The following is an 18915-nucleotide window of genomic DNA, read 5'->3' as shown; positions in this document are numbered from 1 at the left end:
TAGGTATCACGGGCTGATTAGAATCGATAAGTCAATAGGTCTTCCAAGTAAAATGAATTTGAAAGCGATGGACAGGTTCTTATTATGTTTTTAAGCACTAATGATACATCAGTTACAACGTCGTCATGTACTGGAACGCTAAGACGCTTAGGATATGATTTGTAGCCTGGGAGTATACCAAGCGTAGAATTCAGGCCTTGCAACCACAACAGGCATGCTTGTATCTTGCCTTCGTCTGCCATCTGCTGGTTTTTGCGTTTTTTTTAATACTGTATGAAGCAGACAAGTAACGCAAAAACATAGTTAGCAGTGTATGCCAGCTGAAAACCTCATGTCATGGATATTTTTCTCGCTCAGCTATAAATCATCGATTACAAAAAAAGATTAATAGGCTCATCTAAGACGCTGGACTCAGCTATCCCATATGCTTTCACTATATCAAAAATAATTTGATATACGTGTGGTAGGCTAAAAGATTGCCAAGAGTAGTCAAGGACTTCTGCAATCGTATTTAGACAAATTCAATTTAAAAAACTAGCAAAAAATAAGCACCTGATTATGTTACATCTAATCGACGTTGCACTTCGTCTTATACAAGAATTGTGAGCGTGGCATATCCACCTTATAGGGAAATACACATCATGGTAAGAAGAAGACATGTCTAAAATCGATAGCATGTCTGACTTATGACCCCAGCAAAATCTTTAACTTTTAAAAGCCGTAAATATATTCCTTTTCAAATAATAAAAAAAATAATATACTTCCTCGTATATATACAGTATAACTTCTTTATTTAGGTTGAACGTGGTAGCCTATGCCATGGTCGGATAATTCTTTATGGTGGCTACCCTGCCACGCAGCTAACACTACAGGGTTTCTTCAAATAGGTTGAAAAGACAAAATTAATCCAAAATTTTTTTAAATACTTTATTTCTACAATGATTACAGTTTCAATTATTTAATGGTTTAATCATAGACGATCTAAAATAAGTAGATTCAATTTTAATATTGTTTGAGGTGAGTCAAGGTTCATAGACCTGCCAATCAACCGAATGCAATCATATTCAGGCCAAACATCCGTCAATATCTTATTCATTAATTATGAATTCAACTGGCCGCGGATGAATGCATTGGCATGCATTTAAGAACGTGCCAACAGAAAACCGCCATTTTGTTGGGCAAGCACAACTAGTGTAAAAAGCCATCTATGCAACTTTTCGTTAGTCCACCACCCGACTGTACTTCTTTCAAAGTATGTTTCAGTGTATTGTTCGTGAGATTATTTTAACAAAGCGCAATGCCAAAATAACGACAACCATGCGACAGCTGACGTTGAAGCAATAAAAAAGCTAACACTTTGCATTCAATGAATGAAATAGTAAATTATTGTGCGATTTTATCGTAATGCCTTCGGTTCGAGAAGAGGAAAAAGGGTCTAGAATTATTTGAATTTTGCTCCTTGAACTTATTGTGGTTTTCCACCAAAAGTGCCAACAAAATCCAGCTAATGAAACTATGAAAGTATTTCTTTTTTCATCGTTTCAACGTCAGAATGCTTTGAAATAATGTTGAGATAGCAACTTTGCTAACTGAAAAATTGAACCGATGAACCTAAAAGGTGATAAATCAAAACAATATAAAATTTGTGCTTCATTACATACACTATCGATCATTAGATACTGATTGATGCATCCTTGGATAAGAGCTAAACTAAACTGCACACAAAAATGAGAGAATTTAAACATTATGAGATTCATCAAAAAGATTTGGTAATTGGATACAGGCACGGTGCTTGAAAACGGGAGGCGAAAAACAATAAATGGCGCGAGATAGTTCAAGCGTGACTAATTCTTATTCAAGTAAACAGAATTAAGTCCAAAGTCGGACAACTGCTGTTATTGCAGAAACCAGGCCCAACAGACAAGAAAATAGCCACAGCGACAGTATTGTCTAACAGGTCTTACCCCCTCTCCGCCTTATCCAATCTAAAACCATACTTGGGTGGCCAGCAATAATTAGTCCTTTACATAACAGGACTGATTTTTCCCAGGCAGCAAGACTGACTAGCTTCTTGAGTACCCGCAAACAACATCCATAAATTTTTCAAATTCATTTAAAGCACAACATACTTTGAATCACTGTAAAAGCTCATACTGTTAGCTAAGTAAACCAATTAAAAAAAGAAAACGATTCAAACGCTAATTCTTGTTTTGCTTTTGTGATACTATCACGTAAGAATAAGTAAATGCAGCACCATGGTATTTCGATTGCGTGAAAAAGGTTAGGTGAATTCATTCGTATTAGACAAATTTTACAAAATTTAAGACAGGTGGAAAGGCAGGTCAAGAAGGTTGCTGACTTGCTACATATATACCACATGGCTACCTAAAGATACGGCCTGATTTGTCACATTTTGCAGAATTTTCCAGATTTTGCTAACTTTGGGCAAATGTTTAAATAATTTTTTCTAAAAATTATATTTTTACGCTTTCTTTACTGTTTTTCCCAGATGAGTGATGACACAATAGGTTTTAACATCCTCAGATGTTGAAAAACAAAGAAAATTTGATTTCGAAGATTTTAGTCAGACTGTTAATTTTTCAACAAAGCAAACTCTCTACCAAAGCTTTATCTGTTAATTTTTCAATAACAGTCTGATTCAGCGTTTTTCAACTTCCTTTTTCTCATTTGCTACTGCTTTCCCAACGTAACAAAAAGCTTTTATATCGTTAAAAAAGTAAAAAAATCTCAGAAAATGTCAGTCAAACACTAGCAGTATCTGCATCAAAATCTGCTACATGTGACAAATCAGGCCGCAAAGTCTCAAGGTTGATATGGTATGCGGCCCTAGATAATATGTTTTAGGGACATGGCATAATTGTTTTTTGAATTATTGTGCGCGTGAGTTTGGTTATCCTGCTTTTGCTTACATGATTTGCTAGTTCATGGCTTCTGTGTAGAAGCAGATATTGAAAGTAGGGAAAAAATAACTTAAAAATTTTGATACATCGCTTTTTTTCACTGCAATGACTAACAATGCGATTCACACCTGGCAAGTTTTAATACAAAAATCATACAGATTTGACATGCAATTGAAATGGTACTTCTAAGATGAAGCGAATCTTATGTTGATTATTTTGCAGCAAATGAATGTCTTAAAATCATCAACGCTCATGTGCCTTAGCACAGCAGTGTCTTTTGACTACGGGTGACCTCAACAGTCGATGCTGCATTGAAAAAAACTAAAAACAGGTCCAAACATTGACACAAAGAACACATTATAAAATCTTCTTAGAATGATCTTTAAGGTACTCACCAAGACCAGATCTTCTCTTTCCGATCCCCGAAAAAACTTCCACTTCTCCACTGTCGCAATCATCAAGTCTTGCTTTCATGTCAAAATCTCCAAACTTCAACTGGATTCCTTTTCCAGAAGGAACTTCAATCTCCCACTTACACGTGACAAGTCCATTTTTTCCAACACGCGTAGAAATAGCTCCTACCTTCTTTGACTCCTCCGGCACGTCGAGGTAGTAATTAGGAGAAGTAAATGTACCGGAGCTTCCAGTCAACCGCACGTTACAGGTGGACACTGGTGAAGAAAATAACCGAGTTAGATTTATTGATAAAATTATTTTTATCATTAGGCATCAAGTTAGTGTTAAAGTTCAAAGCTTATTTTATGCGACTTTGCTCTGATTCAAAGCTTCGTTGAGAAAAGACAGCATAACCTGCCTCAAGATAAACCGTTCGTAGTGGAATTACCAACTGCAGTTTGAGCAATCTAGTTTAGACAAACCGTGCAAAATAGAATGAAATTTATCTTAAGAGGAACAAAGCACCCGAAACAGACACGCACAAACAGCGACAAAATTAATAATTTGTCAAGTGATCCATCTGGATTAAATAAGAAAGTGTAAAAAAATTCGAAAATTGTTGGAATACATTATTGGCGCGCGCTGAGGCAACTGAGGCGATGTTTATTACCTGACGTCATAATACAAAACGATACGGTTATTTGAAAGCCAGTGAAGCTTGCTAAGACTTAGTAGAGCAAAGTGCGATTTGTTCAAACGAAGCAGAGCCAAATCGAATGATCTTAAGCCAAAACAAAAATAAAATTTCGTTATGGAGTTTTGTACAGAATAGGCTAAGTTGTGTTTGCAAGAAAGTTCATGTTCAGATAAAGAATCGAACGTGCGAGCTGCCTGGTACATGACAAAGCAATCCACAAGGCGAAAATAAGCGGCCATCAAAGAAAGCGAAGTTCAAAGCATCCATAATGGATGCAGTGAAATTTTACACTTGACAAATACCACAACGGTATTAAATCACGTTTTCTTCAAAGGATTTTTAACATTAGCCACTCTTTGCTGGCTTCAAGACCATAAATTGATCTTGAAAATAGATCTGCAGTTACACAACAGTAAAGACTCTGTGATAGAAACAGTCTTGGATTGGTTTATATTTTGCGCTTTCTTACAACTTTTTGCTTCGATAAACTGATGTAAGTCTTTGCGCCGTAAAAAGAAGTTATCCACTTTTGCCACCTAGGTGTTTGACAGACGAGAGACCGAAATCTGTGTGGCAGTCAGGTACTTGCTGTATAAGTACTTGCTGAAGAATACCAAGAGTCAATAAACCGTTCACGGTCGGTTTCAGCTTTTCAGGATGCTTAACTCGTCCTTAAAGCGAATAAGCAGTTCCGATGGGATAATTCTTTGGTACTTATTCTGAAGATTGTTTATTAAACTTTTCTGGGATTTCATAGAAGCAGATCGATGCAAAAGCAGCGTAAAAGGACAATTATAATGCATTAAAAAATGAAAGCTTTCTGTCGACCAAAAACACAGCAAAAGCAGCGTAAAGGGACGATTATAATGCATTAAAAAATGAAAGCTTTCTGTCAACCAAAAACACAACTAATGTGCATCAAATACGCAGAACTCCCCTAATAACATTGCAAAAGGGTTTCTTCTTCAGTAGCTGTGCCTCATGGTACAAACATCCAATGAAGCTGCTATTACATAAACCTTCCTCACTCAGCTTTTAGAAATGATAATGAACATCAATGTAGCATGATATTTGATTCAACATGTTAATACTCAAAAGACGACAACTTCTATAAGTGCAAATCATGATTGAAAAGTTTACTGGCATGACCATTTGTTCTCCAAAGCCCCCTTATCGGAGATTTGAACAAGTTTTTTTTCTTAACCAATTAAATTTTGTCAACCACAGCCTCCAGACGGACGTGACGTAACAATTGGATCGGTGCCGATAAGAAGTAGATTGATGTAAATTTGATAACTAGTCTGAAAAAAAAACTTTACGTCTTTTCAACGCAAGATGTTGTTTGTTTGAATGTTATCACATCCACTAACAACTCGATAACACAACATGGCTTTCATCAAGTTGTAAAGAAAGTATCAAGATAACAGCCAAATGAGAGTTTACCAAATAGAAATACAATGCTAGTCTTGGTGTACCGATGATTGTTGTTCTAAAACAAAACAAAACATCTTACAGAAGTTTGCTGATCACAAAATATTGTTTCATCTGTTCTTACGTTTATATGAAATGTTTCATCAACAAAGGTACTGAACCCAGCCAGCAAATTGTACTTTTTTGCATTGATTTAACGTCTACAAAATTTGAAGTAAAATCAATGCCAAAAAAGGACTGATTTGTTGGCGAGAAGAGTCACGCTCTCTTGTCTGAAACTTTTCAGGTGGTTTGAAATAGACTAAGCATATGTGCCACAAATAGGTGGGGCACGACGAAAAACAAGTTAAAGAAAACAAGAGACAATCATAATATGATGTTTCCGCCAATGTAACAAGTTGAGTGGGCGGTCGAACTTTATTGGAATCTTATCCACGCTGTAACTAATAACAAAAAAACTTTTATAGTGTTGCTTGATTTCAAATCTGTACATTGTGCTCGCCTGCTTAAATACAATTGTTTGTAAATGCCAAAAAAACATTTTCTCTAAAGACGTAAAAAGCGGCAACTGCTGTACACAGGGAAAAGCACACTATATCGAATGACGGCATTTCAAAACTAGTTTCTAAGGCTCAAGTATATTTTATACAGAGATAAAATTAATGTGGAGAAAGAAAAGTTTGGCTATTGAAGATGAAGAACATTCTTCGGAAAAAGTTGAACTGAGTTCAACATTGCAAGAAATTGAAAAAGAAAAATTAATAATCGACAAACCACAAATCAAACAGAAAATCAATAACAATCTAATTCAGATTCAAAAACTTCAAATTAACCAACCTAAATTCTTTTCATTTAAAATGTATCTTTGGAGGGTCTCGATTGGCGTTTGAACTTCTTAATGAGTTCTTATTGTGGTTAAGACGTCGCGAAGTACGTCTTAACCATGTATATTTGATACGTTTATTCTCAATATGCTTCAAAAATTGATAATCTTGCCACAATTGACAAAGAAGTGACTTCAATGTTGAAGGAAATATAAAGCACGCCAAATCGAAGAACCTTAAACGCTTTTTGGCGAATCTTCATGAGCACAGGGGTTTCACAATGTGCACAAACAATCATACGATCTCAGTCAGCATAAGGTTTCTTCATTCGCATGACTTCTACCTCCGATGACATTGAATTGATGTAAAACGGGAGCTTCGCTGGTTGGGATGTTTCCACCATGGTGTGAGGTCAACCACAATGCGACAGGATCCCACATTTTTTATGGAATTAGCAGCGTGATTCCTGCAAATTTTACTTCTCAGCATTTTAATGAAATTAGGAAACTTTTTGTCTCTCAGCAAGATGCCCGTTTGGCATAAAGAAAAGCATTTGACAACGTCTAAAAAACATCACTTCAAATATATTCGACCTTATCAATAAATTCGTTCCACAAAGATTTTTTCAAACGCTGCTGACTCACACGACAGGGCCAGCCACGATAACGCAAACCAGAACTTAGACATTGATTTTTACCCAGTTTTTACAGTGAAATACATACCACAGCCAAGAAATAAGTCAAACGACTGATTTGACTGAGATGTTGACATAATGTTGTCCACCCATCAAAATATGAACAAAGCATTGTGTAGACCCGTGCCATGATGCAACAATTATCCCAGACAACAAAATCTGGTCTGCAAACGTTAAATCAATGTAAAAATGACCGAATAGTCAACAAACGACACGATTTTCGTTGTGCAGTTTTCTTCATCACGTTTATTGCAAGACTCAAGGTATTGCCCACAAAAAGCTTTGAAGAAGAAACACGCAACGTAAACGTCACGTTGGAAGAACACCCAGACCGCACATCAGTCGTTTTTTTTACATTTATTCAACATCTTCCGACGTTAAATTAATGTAAAAGAACGATTGATTTGCTGCCTGGGTAAGCACAAAAAGTCTGATGTACAAAGATGCACACTCAAAATCACCCGCAGTTTAAATCTGCTGCTTTGCTTGACCAACATAGAGTCATTTGTTTCAACGAGGCAATAGCTCCGGATGCAATTAACGTACTTATCGTTTAATGCACCGTGAGCACAGAAAAGCTCGTAGTAGATCCAATCGGATTTTCTTTTTTTTTGAGTGGAATTGGAAAAACCGATTCGTAATCCTCTGTCGTTCGTGTTCGGCCAATTTAATTGTAAACAGTTAATTAACCATCAATTCAACCATGCCTTTTACTGGATTGATTTACATCTAAAAAATATAACCTCAGTGTACGGAAAACTGGTGCAAAGAACAGTTAGATGCACAAACTGCTGCTGAACATAACTTTGAAAATTCTCAGCAGAAATGGCGATTACCGCGTAATTACGATCCAAGAGATTTCTTTGTTGCGGAATTACACGGCATTTCGAGCTCACATACGCAGTGGCTAGCTTCGGTGGTTTCACAACTGAGTGAAACTTTGTTTCTTTTTCTACGTTTAGCCGTTGCATTGGCCATCTGCGCCGTTTCATAATGAATAAAAATCAGCATAAAGACATTCTTTTTTGGATTGACGCGTGAAAAATTTGTCACTGCCAGGTTAATGAACTCGGCTCAGTCAGAGCTCAATAATTTTTCAGCAAGCGAAAATCAGTCCATTATGACTTTTACGTCTGTGGACGTTAAATCAATGTAAAAAGGATCAATTTAGCAAGTTGTATCAGCACGCAACTTAATACGCTCAGCAACCGCGTTGTTTCGCAGTGAAAGTTGTAAAGTTTTGGTTAAAAACAGGACGAACCGTGATATCCCTTGAAGGAAAATAAGACATGACTTACTGAACTTTTAACTAAGAGTAAGACAATAAAATACACAAATAGAATTGTTACTTAAGTTACGATAGTGACTACGTTTTGATTGTTTAATTTTGAGTTGTTTGCGTATCAAAACTGAAGTTAAAAAGCTACGATCAAGAAACTAAACAACTTGCGAAATGCACATCTTTTGAAGCTGACAATGCAGGCTGAGATGCTTTGTTGGCCAAGTTCTTCAGTTGCTTGAATCGCGTGAACGTGAAATTTAGAAACTAATACGTCGATGCCTTAGGCTATGTTTTCGCCTTGATATTTATTGCTCATTTATCTGAAACCTTCATCAGGCCGTAAATCCTGCCGTACAGATGCTACAAATTCGTCTAATAAACCGCTATTCGCTTGCTCGATAGGCCACGATTCTCGTTTACTGCGACAATGCAAAATGGAAAGTGTTTTCGCTTCTTTCATTCATTTCTAATAGCCGAGAAAACGGAGAATACTCAATGGACGAATGCATGTGTCTCCAAGTCAAAGCAGCTTAAATTTTTGCGCCTAGTTGTGTCTGTGGCCCAACCAGCAACAAAATCGGTCTTTTTGACATTGATCCGACGTCTTCAGACGTTAAATCAATGTAAAAATGGCCAATTGATTTGTGACAAAGTCTACGATTAATACGTGAGGCAGACAATGCACAGTTGCACACCCCAGACAGTAAAATCAACGTCTGCAGACGTTGAATCAACGTAAAATGACGGATGTTGCTGTCTGGGACTGGCCCTTCTTCATGGTCGATTGCTCATGAGCGAAAGCTTTAATGAGCCACGCGTTTGAAGAATATCCCATTGTAAAGAAAGTTGAAAGTTTACAAGTGCAAGTTATACCACATAATTACCATCAACTATTTCGAGTCAAATTTGACCCTAATTTTTATTGCTTTACGTCAAAAGCTGTTGGATGCCGCCTTTCAAGGAAACGTTGATAAAAAGCATTTCAAATCATGAGAATGATGTGACCTATCAAACACAACATGCTTCATTTATTAGGGCACTTGATATTTTTTTTAAAAACTGCAATATTTCTTAATACTTATCGGTGTTACACACAAATTTACTCTACCTTTGCTGGAAAAAGACAAGAATAAATACACAATAGAGCATTTTACGAGTTTTACCCCAGCTGACAAGCTAGGTTTTTTTACATTGATATAACGTCTGCATTTGGCCATGTAACTCGGTAAAGTTTCACCCATTCAACGTTTGACTGCATCAATCAAGCAAATTAAACAGTTTAAGACTTAAGTTGCCAAACCTTTAGATAATTCATCTGGGAAAAGCAGTGCTGCAACCCAGCAAAAACACAAACACAAAAGCAGGTCCAATTAAAGTTTGTGGAACCAGAACAGTTTACAAATAAACAATAACCTCCAAGCATCTCACTCCCACCAGGATCAGGGTTACGCTGCAAAGATTGTGTAAACCTCAATTGTCTTCGCACCAGAGTGGGACGTTTTAATTGCAATATGTTTCAATGAGGTCTTGCCGAATCGACATCCTGTAATCGTAGATCAGCATCTCAGACAGCACAACACGTCATTCATCGTTGCCCCATTTACGGACCTCGAAATGAAAATGCCAATCTTACAGAGCTGGATAGCAACACAGTCCAATGGCTGCAGTGCCTGGATGACATAACGTGACTGCGACCAACTCATACGCACGAAGATTGTGTGCACAATGCACAGTGCACACACAACAAACGTGGCAAGAAAAAGTTGACACCAACAAAGAGAAAACAATTTTTGGTGTAGGATGAATTCTAACTTGAAGAGATGGCCAATGCAATAAATCTTTGATAAGCACTGTAATAAAAGGCTTAAATTCACTTCAGCCGATAGCAATCTTGACGTGCGATGTTCATTATACAGTTCATGTTAATGTGCTGATCTACAAAACTGGTTTGATTTCACAAGGTAACAAAACAGTGTAGAAATGGTGCAAATAATATTGTTACCTACAAGAACGACAGATTTTCAGCAAAAGAACATCAACAGCATTTTAAAAGGTCATAGACAAATAAAACCTAATAATCACACGGCATTTAACATAATGTAACAACGTGATTACGTTAGGCTTTGTTTGTCTATAGTTCAGGAAAAAAATGACCTCTTTATCAAAATTGTATTTTAAAAGGCAGCACAAAACGCATGGACTGGGCGCAGCAGATGATCGGTCATCAGACTAAAGTAGGCAGACGAGTCTTTGCGAGTATGAGATCTTATTATGCTTTTGAAGGGGTTTGAAATTAGATTTTCATTTCCTAAACGAAATTCTATTTTCATACATCATCTCCAACATTCGACATCGGTATCCAATTGAGGGAAAAAGACCTTTTCAATCATTCTGCATTTCTACATCAGAGACCCAAGAAGATCGATTCTGAAAGCAAGGCTTCGAGTCTTATCAGAGTTATTATTATCACAAATGGTGGATTGGAATATTAAAAAAAATCAATAAACGAGCACGTGAAAAAGGCCAAAAAATTATGTTGCCAAACTCCGCCTTGCTAAGTCACGGAGCAAAATGTACTGCAGTTGTTCTAATAGAAGTATACCTAAAGAAAACAGCACTCTGTTAATAGATCTGTCCATCTGCTATGGACAATTTGCTGTGTTTCAGTTGGTCCTTAGAGAAGCAGTGCGACAATGGGAAAAATAATTCATTTGCAAATTGAATGGAAACTACGAAGTATCAGGCTGGCGATTTGTTGAATTGGTTGTAATAAGTCATTGACCTAAGAAAGCAGTTGTTTCTAAATGTAGAAAAGAGCGTTTTACGTGTAAGTTGATCTGGTAGAATCGTATTGAATTAAGACAGATGTAAAAAATTTTGAAGTGTGATACTTCGATCCATGTTCATAAAAACTAAAATTTCACTAGTCATCAAAAAACAAAAGAAAGCTCTTTAAACGGCTGCCACCACTTGCATAAGTTATGCAAACTTTCATTTGTACGTTCTTGAAAGTTTTTAATAAAACTTGCAAAATAGTTTTAAAAGAAAAAGCTCATTGTTAGAATTTAACTGAATGGACACTTTCCCAGCGTCAAGAAAACACGTTCGTTCAACATCACCATACGTTGAATCAACGATGTAAGGAGCAACGATTTTAATAGAAAACCAGCATTCCAAAGGTTAGGCGTCGTCAATAGAAACTTGATAGGAGACATAACGGTGTTAGTGAGCCCATTAAAGAATTAATGGAGTCATACGTCGGTCGAAGCAATCATGTGTAAACATTGAGATAAACTAAATCTCTTGGTCAAGTTGTCTATGAAAACAGAGCAAACGAGAAGGAATAGAACCCACATTTGAACGAAGCCAAACTTGGGCGCAATTAGTCATGCGTCTCCAAACCAAGCTGTAGCAACTTAAAACAAAAGAAAATTGTAACAGATTGAGGATACAGCATCTTGGCTACACAAAAGAAATCACACGATTCAATAGAAGGAACAGACAAATTACTTTTCATTGAGCAAAAAGCACACAATTCGGAAAGTGTGACACTGACATGACAGAGAACAAACTCAGACCAAACAAACGATGGAGCTTATCCAAATAACAATCTAAATTTTTAAAACTGAAAAAGCGAAAATACAGAAAAGAGGAAATGACTAAATTTCTAACTTTTCAATGGTGGATTGAGAGTAAAGCGTTGTCCATCATTGTCCAAAATTTATTTCTTTTATATCTACATCAATCTCATTTGAGGCTGATCTGAGTAAAATGCTATAATGTACAAAGCATATTGTTGCAAATGCAGACAACTGCCGCTCTATCAATGAAAAGTTTAATGGGAAGTCTTCGCAGTCTAATACTTTTTTTTGGAGTATCTTGTTATTTTTAGTAGCAGCTTCTGCTTAACGCGCTGGCAAAAAATCATAGAATGCCAAAAGATTTTTGTTCTAGGAGTTGCCCAATAAACCTATAAAGTTCTTAGCCTTGTTTGAAATGATGCCGTACGTAGGCTACATTCAACCAACATGATGCATAGAAGACCAAACCATCATCCCGACAGCCATCCGATAATGCTCGAACAAAAAATAAAAAGTATCGTCTACTTATGATAAACAGAATAAACGACTTTAGGTCACTTCCATGACACATAGTCAATCAAATGATTTTTTTCGCGTTGGCTGAATTTTCTTTGTTCACCAACTCACTAGCAAAGAACATTTATCCACTCTTAAAACAAAGCTGGTAACCCCAACCAAACATAAAGACATTGTACCATTTGATTATTCCAAACCACACTCCCCGTTTTGAGCGCAGTGAGTGGTGTAGGCCTAGTTAGCGATTTTGATCTCCGATGCATCACTTGTCACAGATAGTACTTCACTCCCAGTTTTTGCTTGGATAAGACATTGCGGTGTACTGCAGTTAAGCTATTCTGCTTGCCAAGGTAATTGTTGAACAGAACAGTTTAGCATAGTGCAAACGCGGGTGAGCCGCACCCAAGACTCCCCCAACAGTGACATTCTGACAATGTGAAGCTGACGTTGATGTGTAAAGGATCGTCAAGATATTCCTTACTCACTAATGATTTACCCCATCAGGAGGGCAGATGATTTTTACTACTTTTCACCGGCAGGAATGTGGATGGCACAAATGAGCATGGCAATTTCGGACGCTGATACGCACTGGACGCAAAAAGTTTAGATTATATATAACTGCATGGGATATTAATTTTACTAAATTAAAGATGACGAAAGAAACATTGGGTATAAAAAAGTTTGGTAAAAATATCAAAAAGAGCTTATCTTGTAAAATCTTTCTCGAATGCCAAATTACAATGCTCAATTAAAAAATACAGAACATTTAGCTTGTGAGAATTGTACATGTACGTTTATTTAATTTCCTTACGACTCTAATTCCTACGTTAAATTTACATAAAACGTGCGGACTCAAAACTACGGCATGTCAATATTTGAGTTCCCAGGCTCAGCAAATATCAGTACAAGGTTGTGTACAGTTTGGGAACAATTAAGTACCCATTTAAAAGACGACTTCAGTGAATAAATAACACTTCAAATGCATACTTATCTTAGCAATAATCTTTATTTATCATATTTTCACATAACTAAGCAACAAATTCTCTGCGGTTTCTACACAGATTTAATTTTTTTTTAATGTCTTCCTTTTTTGCATCACAGTTTTGTGACAATTGAAATGGAAAAATTAATTATTAATCAAACATGTAGATATTAATAATTTAAATAGACATTAAAAAGCTGTACAAGATGGCAAAACGCAAGAACATCGTTTTGCTTTTACGAATAAACATGGTAGAACACTTTTTTGAAAATTTTACACAGATCTTGCAAATCGTAGATTACCTCACCACTCCACAAACAAGTGGTCAAAAGCACCAGAAAGCAGAATGGTTATTTTCATGTCGCTTTTACGCTGTTTAACGTCGAACTAACAAAAACTGAAGAAGCAGGGTGAAAATAAACGGTGTCTATCAAATATGAAAATTGGAAACTTGATCAGAGTCTTTAGCGGATTATAAAAAACGAGTCATTTAACTTTATATATTAAACATTAACGGTTTAAGCCTGCAAGTATTAAATAACAGTCAAACTATCTTCCTTACGTAAGAAAGAGAAAAGTGGAAGATCAACCAATAAAACAAACCCACGTAATAAATAATATTGATATCGGTTCCTCAGTTATCAGGGCCAACAATGAGACTGATAAATAAAGACATTGTTCCGGCGGGTCGATTGCCCTCTTGATTAGAATTGAAATTGTGATGAATTTTGTAACTTGGTTGGTTGAATTAAGCAACGTTGAATTTGCGTTCTTTCACTGTTATACGTTACGTGGCCCGCCTTCTGACCAAGACGTTTAATTTCTGATTGTCGCATTTGCCGCGTGCCGGGAGCCGTGGTTTCTGGAGAGTATTTGCCATTGTGTGTTGAGTTTCATTTCATTATCGAAAAAAGCAAGCTAGAGAAATGAATGTGTACCACGGATTTAAGTTGTCGTGTTAAAGCCATTGTAAGTTTATACAAAATCAGGTTTTTATCCCAACTCACTAACTCAATAAATAAATCAAGAAACAATTGCAATTATGATTGAGGCAGACCGAGGAGGGATTGTAGGTAGGCAGTGAGCACCTACTCTTGTAACCAGACATATATAAAAAAAATAAAAATGAATGACTATCATGTTCTTCTAAGTGCCTCATATCAATTCAACAGTTTTCTTAAAAACAAGTCATTGCTCGCACATTCTGGGGAGTGCTGATCCACAGAGAATCATGTTGATAATCAGAATGATTTGGTTGCTGAGTATCAATGCTTAAGATAAACTGTGGACGGATAAACCTAAGTTTTTACGAGTTTGAGAATCCCAAAAGCATTTTGATCACTTTGTATTTTTTGTTTTGCGTGATTTCGACTGAACATTCACAACATCATTTTACATGATGACATCATAATTGTGTGCAATGGGTTGTGACAAACGCACCTCCGCAAGCCGCAACGTGAATTTGACCAAGTGAACAAATGCAAACTTTTTGTAGGTAACAGCGCCCAGTTAAAGGCAGACAATATCAGCTTGCTTGGCAAGTGTCTTCCTCAAAAACAGGTTGTTTTTACAAATTTTACTCATTCAATTATTAGCTTTACCCACATTGTTAGAACGTCAAAATAACCAAAAGCACGACAAACCTGACACTCCAGGAAAAAATTGCAGACTAGCTTGGTGCTATGTTTTGTCAACAGAACACCCCAACTTGTGTGGAAAAGTGCTTAAATTCGCAAACTGACAACTAAAAAAAGTGATTAAAACAATTTGTAAAACTAACTTGAAATGCGATAAGTTGAGATAGTCGGTGAAGCATAACTGCTCGTAGGATTAGACTGGAAACCCGTAATTTACTGTAGAAGACATCTTCACAGTAAACCGCTGTTGTCGCGATATCTAAGCCTAAAGCGATAGCGATGGCAGTGCGAAATGCCTGTGGTATTATTTTAAACTTCAAAAATGCATTTTTATTGTTTTGTCGAAAAGCAAAAGGGATGAAGAACTATGAAAACATACAAATATTTCAAGCTTAAAGACGATGCAGGTCACACAACCAGATTCATTCCTTTGCCTGATGTTGAATATCGGCATTAGAATTACTAAATAGTCCTTTACACCTATTTCTTGCTCAAGATTACGATAAATGTAAAGTTGACAAGCTAATACCATATCAGTTTCTTCAAAACAAAACGTTCAAATCACTTTTAAACTTATTTAATCGCTATTCGCGTCGTAAGACACTCGTTGTCAAAAGTACCAAGCTTTAAATAAGAAAATTTACCACGTACCTGCAGAGCTGACTTGATAAAATTTTGCAAAAATTTGCAGATATATAAAGAGCCACAGTGGGTGTCTTTGCAATATCGTTTTCATTGCATGAGATAATCTCAGTTCAAACCATAGCTAAACACGGTGACTTTCTGTTTCTGATCTGTCTTCGGGCAAACGACTACAACACGAATTTACAACACTTTGCTGCTTTTTGTGCCTTTTTTCAGGTCTCGTTCTGCTTGGATACAGTTGAATGCTTACGGTTTTCACTTTAACTTTTATCGCCAGCTAGTGGATTAAAACAAACAAATGTGAATGCCAAGTGCGCCACCAAACAAATGTAGTACGGTACACTTAAAAGTCTTGAACTATTTTCTATTGTGCCCTTCAAATTCTGACGGCCATGGGTGTTCCTGCTCGTGGGGTAGCAGAGGTGGCTAGAAAAGTGGCCTTCCTCTCAATCGAAGGTTCCCTCCTTGTCTGGAAAGCCGGGCTCACTCGTGGAGGGGCTACGTCATAGAAAAGACGATTCCATCGATCAGAAGCTCAATTTCTCAACAGCAGAAGCTCTACAGTAAGCATCCGAGCGCGCAAGACAGCAAACTTCAAAACTTGCCAGTAATTGTGTGACGTCATAGTATGTTAAATTCATTGTTCCATTATCAATTTATTTCTAAAATTGTCGTTTCATCAGCAAGCTGCAGCTCAATGAAGAATACAATCATCATCAATGAAAAAATACGGTATATCTACCGTATATATGCTATATAGTATGTATACATGTAGGCTATATATAGTAATAAATGAATTAAGTATTTATTGCATATTGTGAATAAACTCATATCATCTTTCAAGTACGTAATATCATTAACAACGCTCTTATCTTTCAATATTTTGGAATATCACACACTAGCTTACCCAGTAGCGTAGCCAGGAATTTTGAAAGGGGGGGGTTTTGACGACCGGCGGGGGGTGTGGGGCCTACCGCAGAAAATGTTGAAAAATTACTTTAAATTTGGTGCATTCTGAGAGCATTTTCAACAAAAATGTGGGTATGAAAATTCCTGTAAAATGGTGCTGTCCGGTGGCATAGCAAAAGGATAAGATCATGTTTTCTTCGGCATTTTTCGGAAATAAAGCTAAGTCTCTATGTTTTCTTGTTGCAAATTCCTGGCTGAGATGTTTGAATGTTTGGTATTGGCAAAACTCGCTCTTTCAATGCATTTTTTTTTTTAAATTAGAAAATTTTTTTTAGACTGAAAGCATCATTCTCAATATCGTGACGTCACACGCGTGCCAAAGGGGGGTTGTAACCCCCAACCCCCCCTGGCTACGCCACTGAGCCTACCTTGTCCTGATATGCTGCTCTTGCCCGCTCGGATCAACCTCGCGTTGCTTTTAACTCATCGATAAACATGATTTCCCGATCAACTCGATGCAACCTCCAAAGTTTCATCCCACTATTTTATATTTTTCCTGGTAACGTGGCTTGGTCATATCTACACGCTTCGATCGCTAGTCCCCCCGACCAAGCTGGGCAAATCTGCCCCAACGTCTGGCCAGTGCACATCCGTGCTCGTTGGTATAACGTCAACACGTTTCCAGTTGGCAGTGGTGGCCTTTGGGGTGGGCAAACTGGGCAACCGCCGGTTTGCCCGGTTGTCCAGTTTGCTTGATTCGGTGATCCTTGTGACCGAATAGTAAAGTCAAGGACCATTAAACTACAACAATTCATTAATTATTAAACTATTAAAAATTACTGACAAGTAGGATCAAAATCATGTTTAATGTGATGTGAAGATGTCACAGCATGAAATAAACCTTTCTCGCTTACCATCGCTGTTTGTTGTTGTATCATGTTAATTCCTTGTTGTGTTATTGTGATTTATGTTTATTTGAGATTGTGTACGTTAAATTGACGATACCGGGCTGTAGGGGGCCCTCATATTACTTCTTGCCCAGGACCCACAAAACCTTAAAGCCACCACTGCCAGTAGGTAAAGTATACAATATATTCTTAACTATCTTCTTTTTTTACACCAATTAATTGAGCCTTCGCTCCAGATTTTATACAGCCTAATTTTGTCTCCCACGAGTGCTTAAATTTTCCTTGTAGCTAAGCTTCTCTTCCTCATGGGAGACCCCAAAGTTTATCCGCTCTGCCTACGGGCAGACCGGGTATAAGAGTCAAATGTAGCCTACCTGTGTCACGGTCACGTGATGGAGACATGGGGGCTGCCGGGCTTTAAAACTTCTGTCGGTACCAGTCGCCCCACACGACGGGCCGCCCGGCCGTCGTGAACCGACCTTTTTGCGTTCGCGGAAAGCTAAGCCTGTCTCCCTGGCCCGTTCTGTCATTCTAAATTTTGCGGACAAGTCGCACAAAATTTTTGATCCACACTTTCCTTCCACAGGTACCTAGACTACCCAGCCTGGCCCCCACGACCTAAGCTGGTGGACTTCCCTTCCGGGTGCATCGCCACCCCATAATCACGCCGCCGCGGTAGGCCGGTTCTTTAAAGTCTCTGACCTGGCTATGTTTTCTTCTCGCCATGTCAATTATTTTGTACTCGTGCGCTGTTGATCAATATAAAACAGTTTATCACTGATGCTTTGATTGCACTATGCAACATTATTACTACGGTATTGTTGAGGATTTGCGATCCCAACCGCAATGCATATGCAGTTCACAATCAGTTTTCCAAGCGGGGAAAGATTAACCTACCAGGGTCACTGAGAGAATAATTCTGGCTCAGTAGGGATTCCACATTTTTTTATATCACGGTGATTTCGCAAAACAAATTTCAAACAGTTTCGAAAATTTAATTTTTGTCTCTTTGTCACAAAAGCTAATGTTCCAATATCTCAATTTGAAATGAATAAATGTCATTTTTTGCCAAGTGAAAAGTTGTGTCAATGTGCAGTTCCACTTTAGATTTTCAGTGGTTCACCTACAAAAAATGCAGGTTATCGTTGCGAAATTTTACATCATAAACTTTAAAAAAAAGGAAATAAAATTTACAGTAGTTTTTTTCCCAAGGGCAGTGTTTTATCAAGTGGACTATCTGGAAAGCGATTAATCGAAAACTGTTTTTGCTATCCGATGTATTTATCTGCGAACTGCATGACAAAAGTGGAATTAGGCCCACTCAGGGCCGGATTAAGGCGGAGACTGATGGGGCTACAGCCCCAGGCCCACCAAAAAATAGGCCCACTGATAACAACTTACCAAGAGCAACTGACATGTTTATTATCAGGATCAAAAGAATAAAGGACGAAAATCATAGAACGAATGCTAACTGTGTAAACCAGTGGTTCTT

At 37.4% G+C, this 18915-nt stretch overlaps 1 protein-coding gene across 1 annotated transcript in view; it reads right to left on the bottom strand.

Moving 5' to 3' along the window:
- The window catches only part of LOC145777481 (uncharacterized), a 40769-nt gene extending 25017 nt beyond the window's left edge, over window positions 1-15752 (bottom strand). The window contains exons 1-2 of the mRNA XM_082588860.1: window positions 15613-15752; window positions 3317-3592 (exon numbers count right to left, since the gene is read on the bottom strand). Of these exons, the coding sequence (XP_082444986.1) occupies window positions 3317-3592; window positions 15613-15697 (361 nt within the window). The 5' untranslated portion in view covers window positions 15698-15752. The remainder of the gene's footprint in view (window positions 1-3316; window positions 3593-15612) is intronic.
- Window positions 15753-18915: the final 3163 nt, after the last annotated feature.

This window comes from Aplidium turbinatum, chromosome 9 (assembly GCF_918807975.1).
Source record: "Aplidium turbinatum chromosome 9, kaAplTurb1.1, whole genome shotgun sequence".
In the NCBI taxonomy this organism is placed as follows: domain Eukaryota; kingdom Metazoa; phylum Chordata; class Ascidiacea; order Aplousobranchia; family Polyclinidae; genus Aplidium; species Aplidium turbinatum.
Note: the sequence above shows the minus strand (reverse complement) of the source record. Positions and strands in the feature narration are given on the sequence as shown.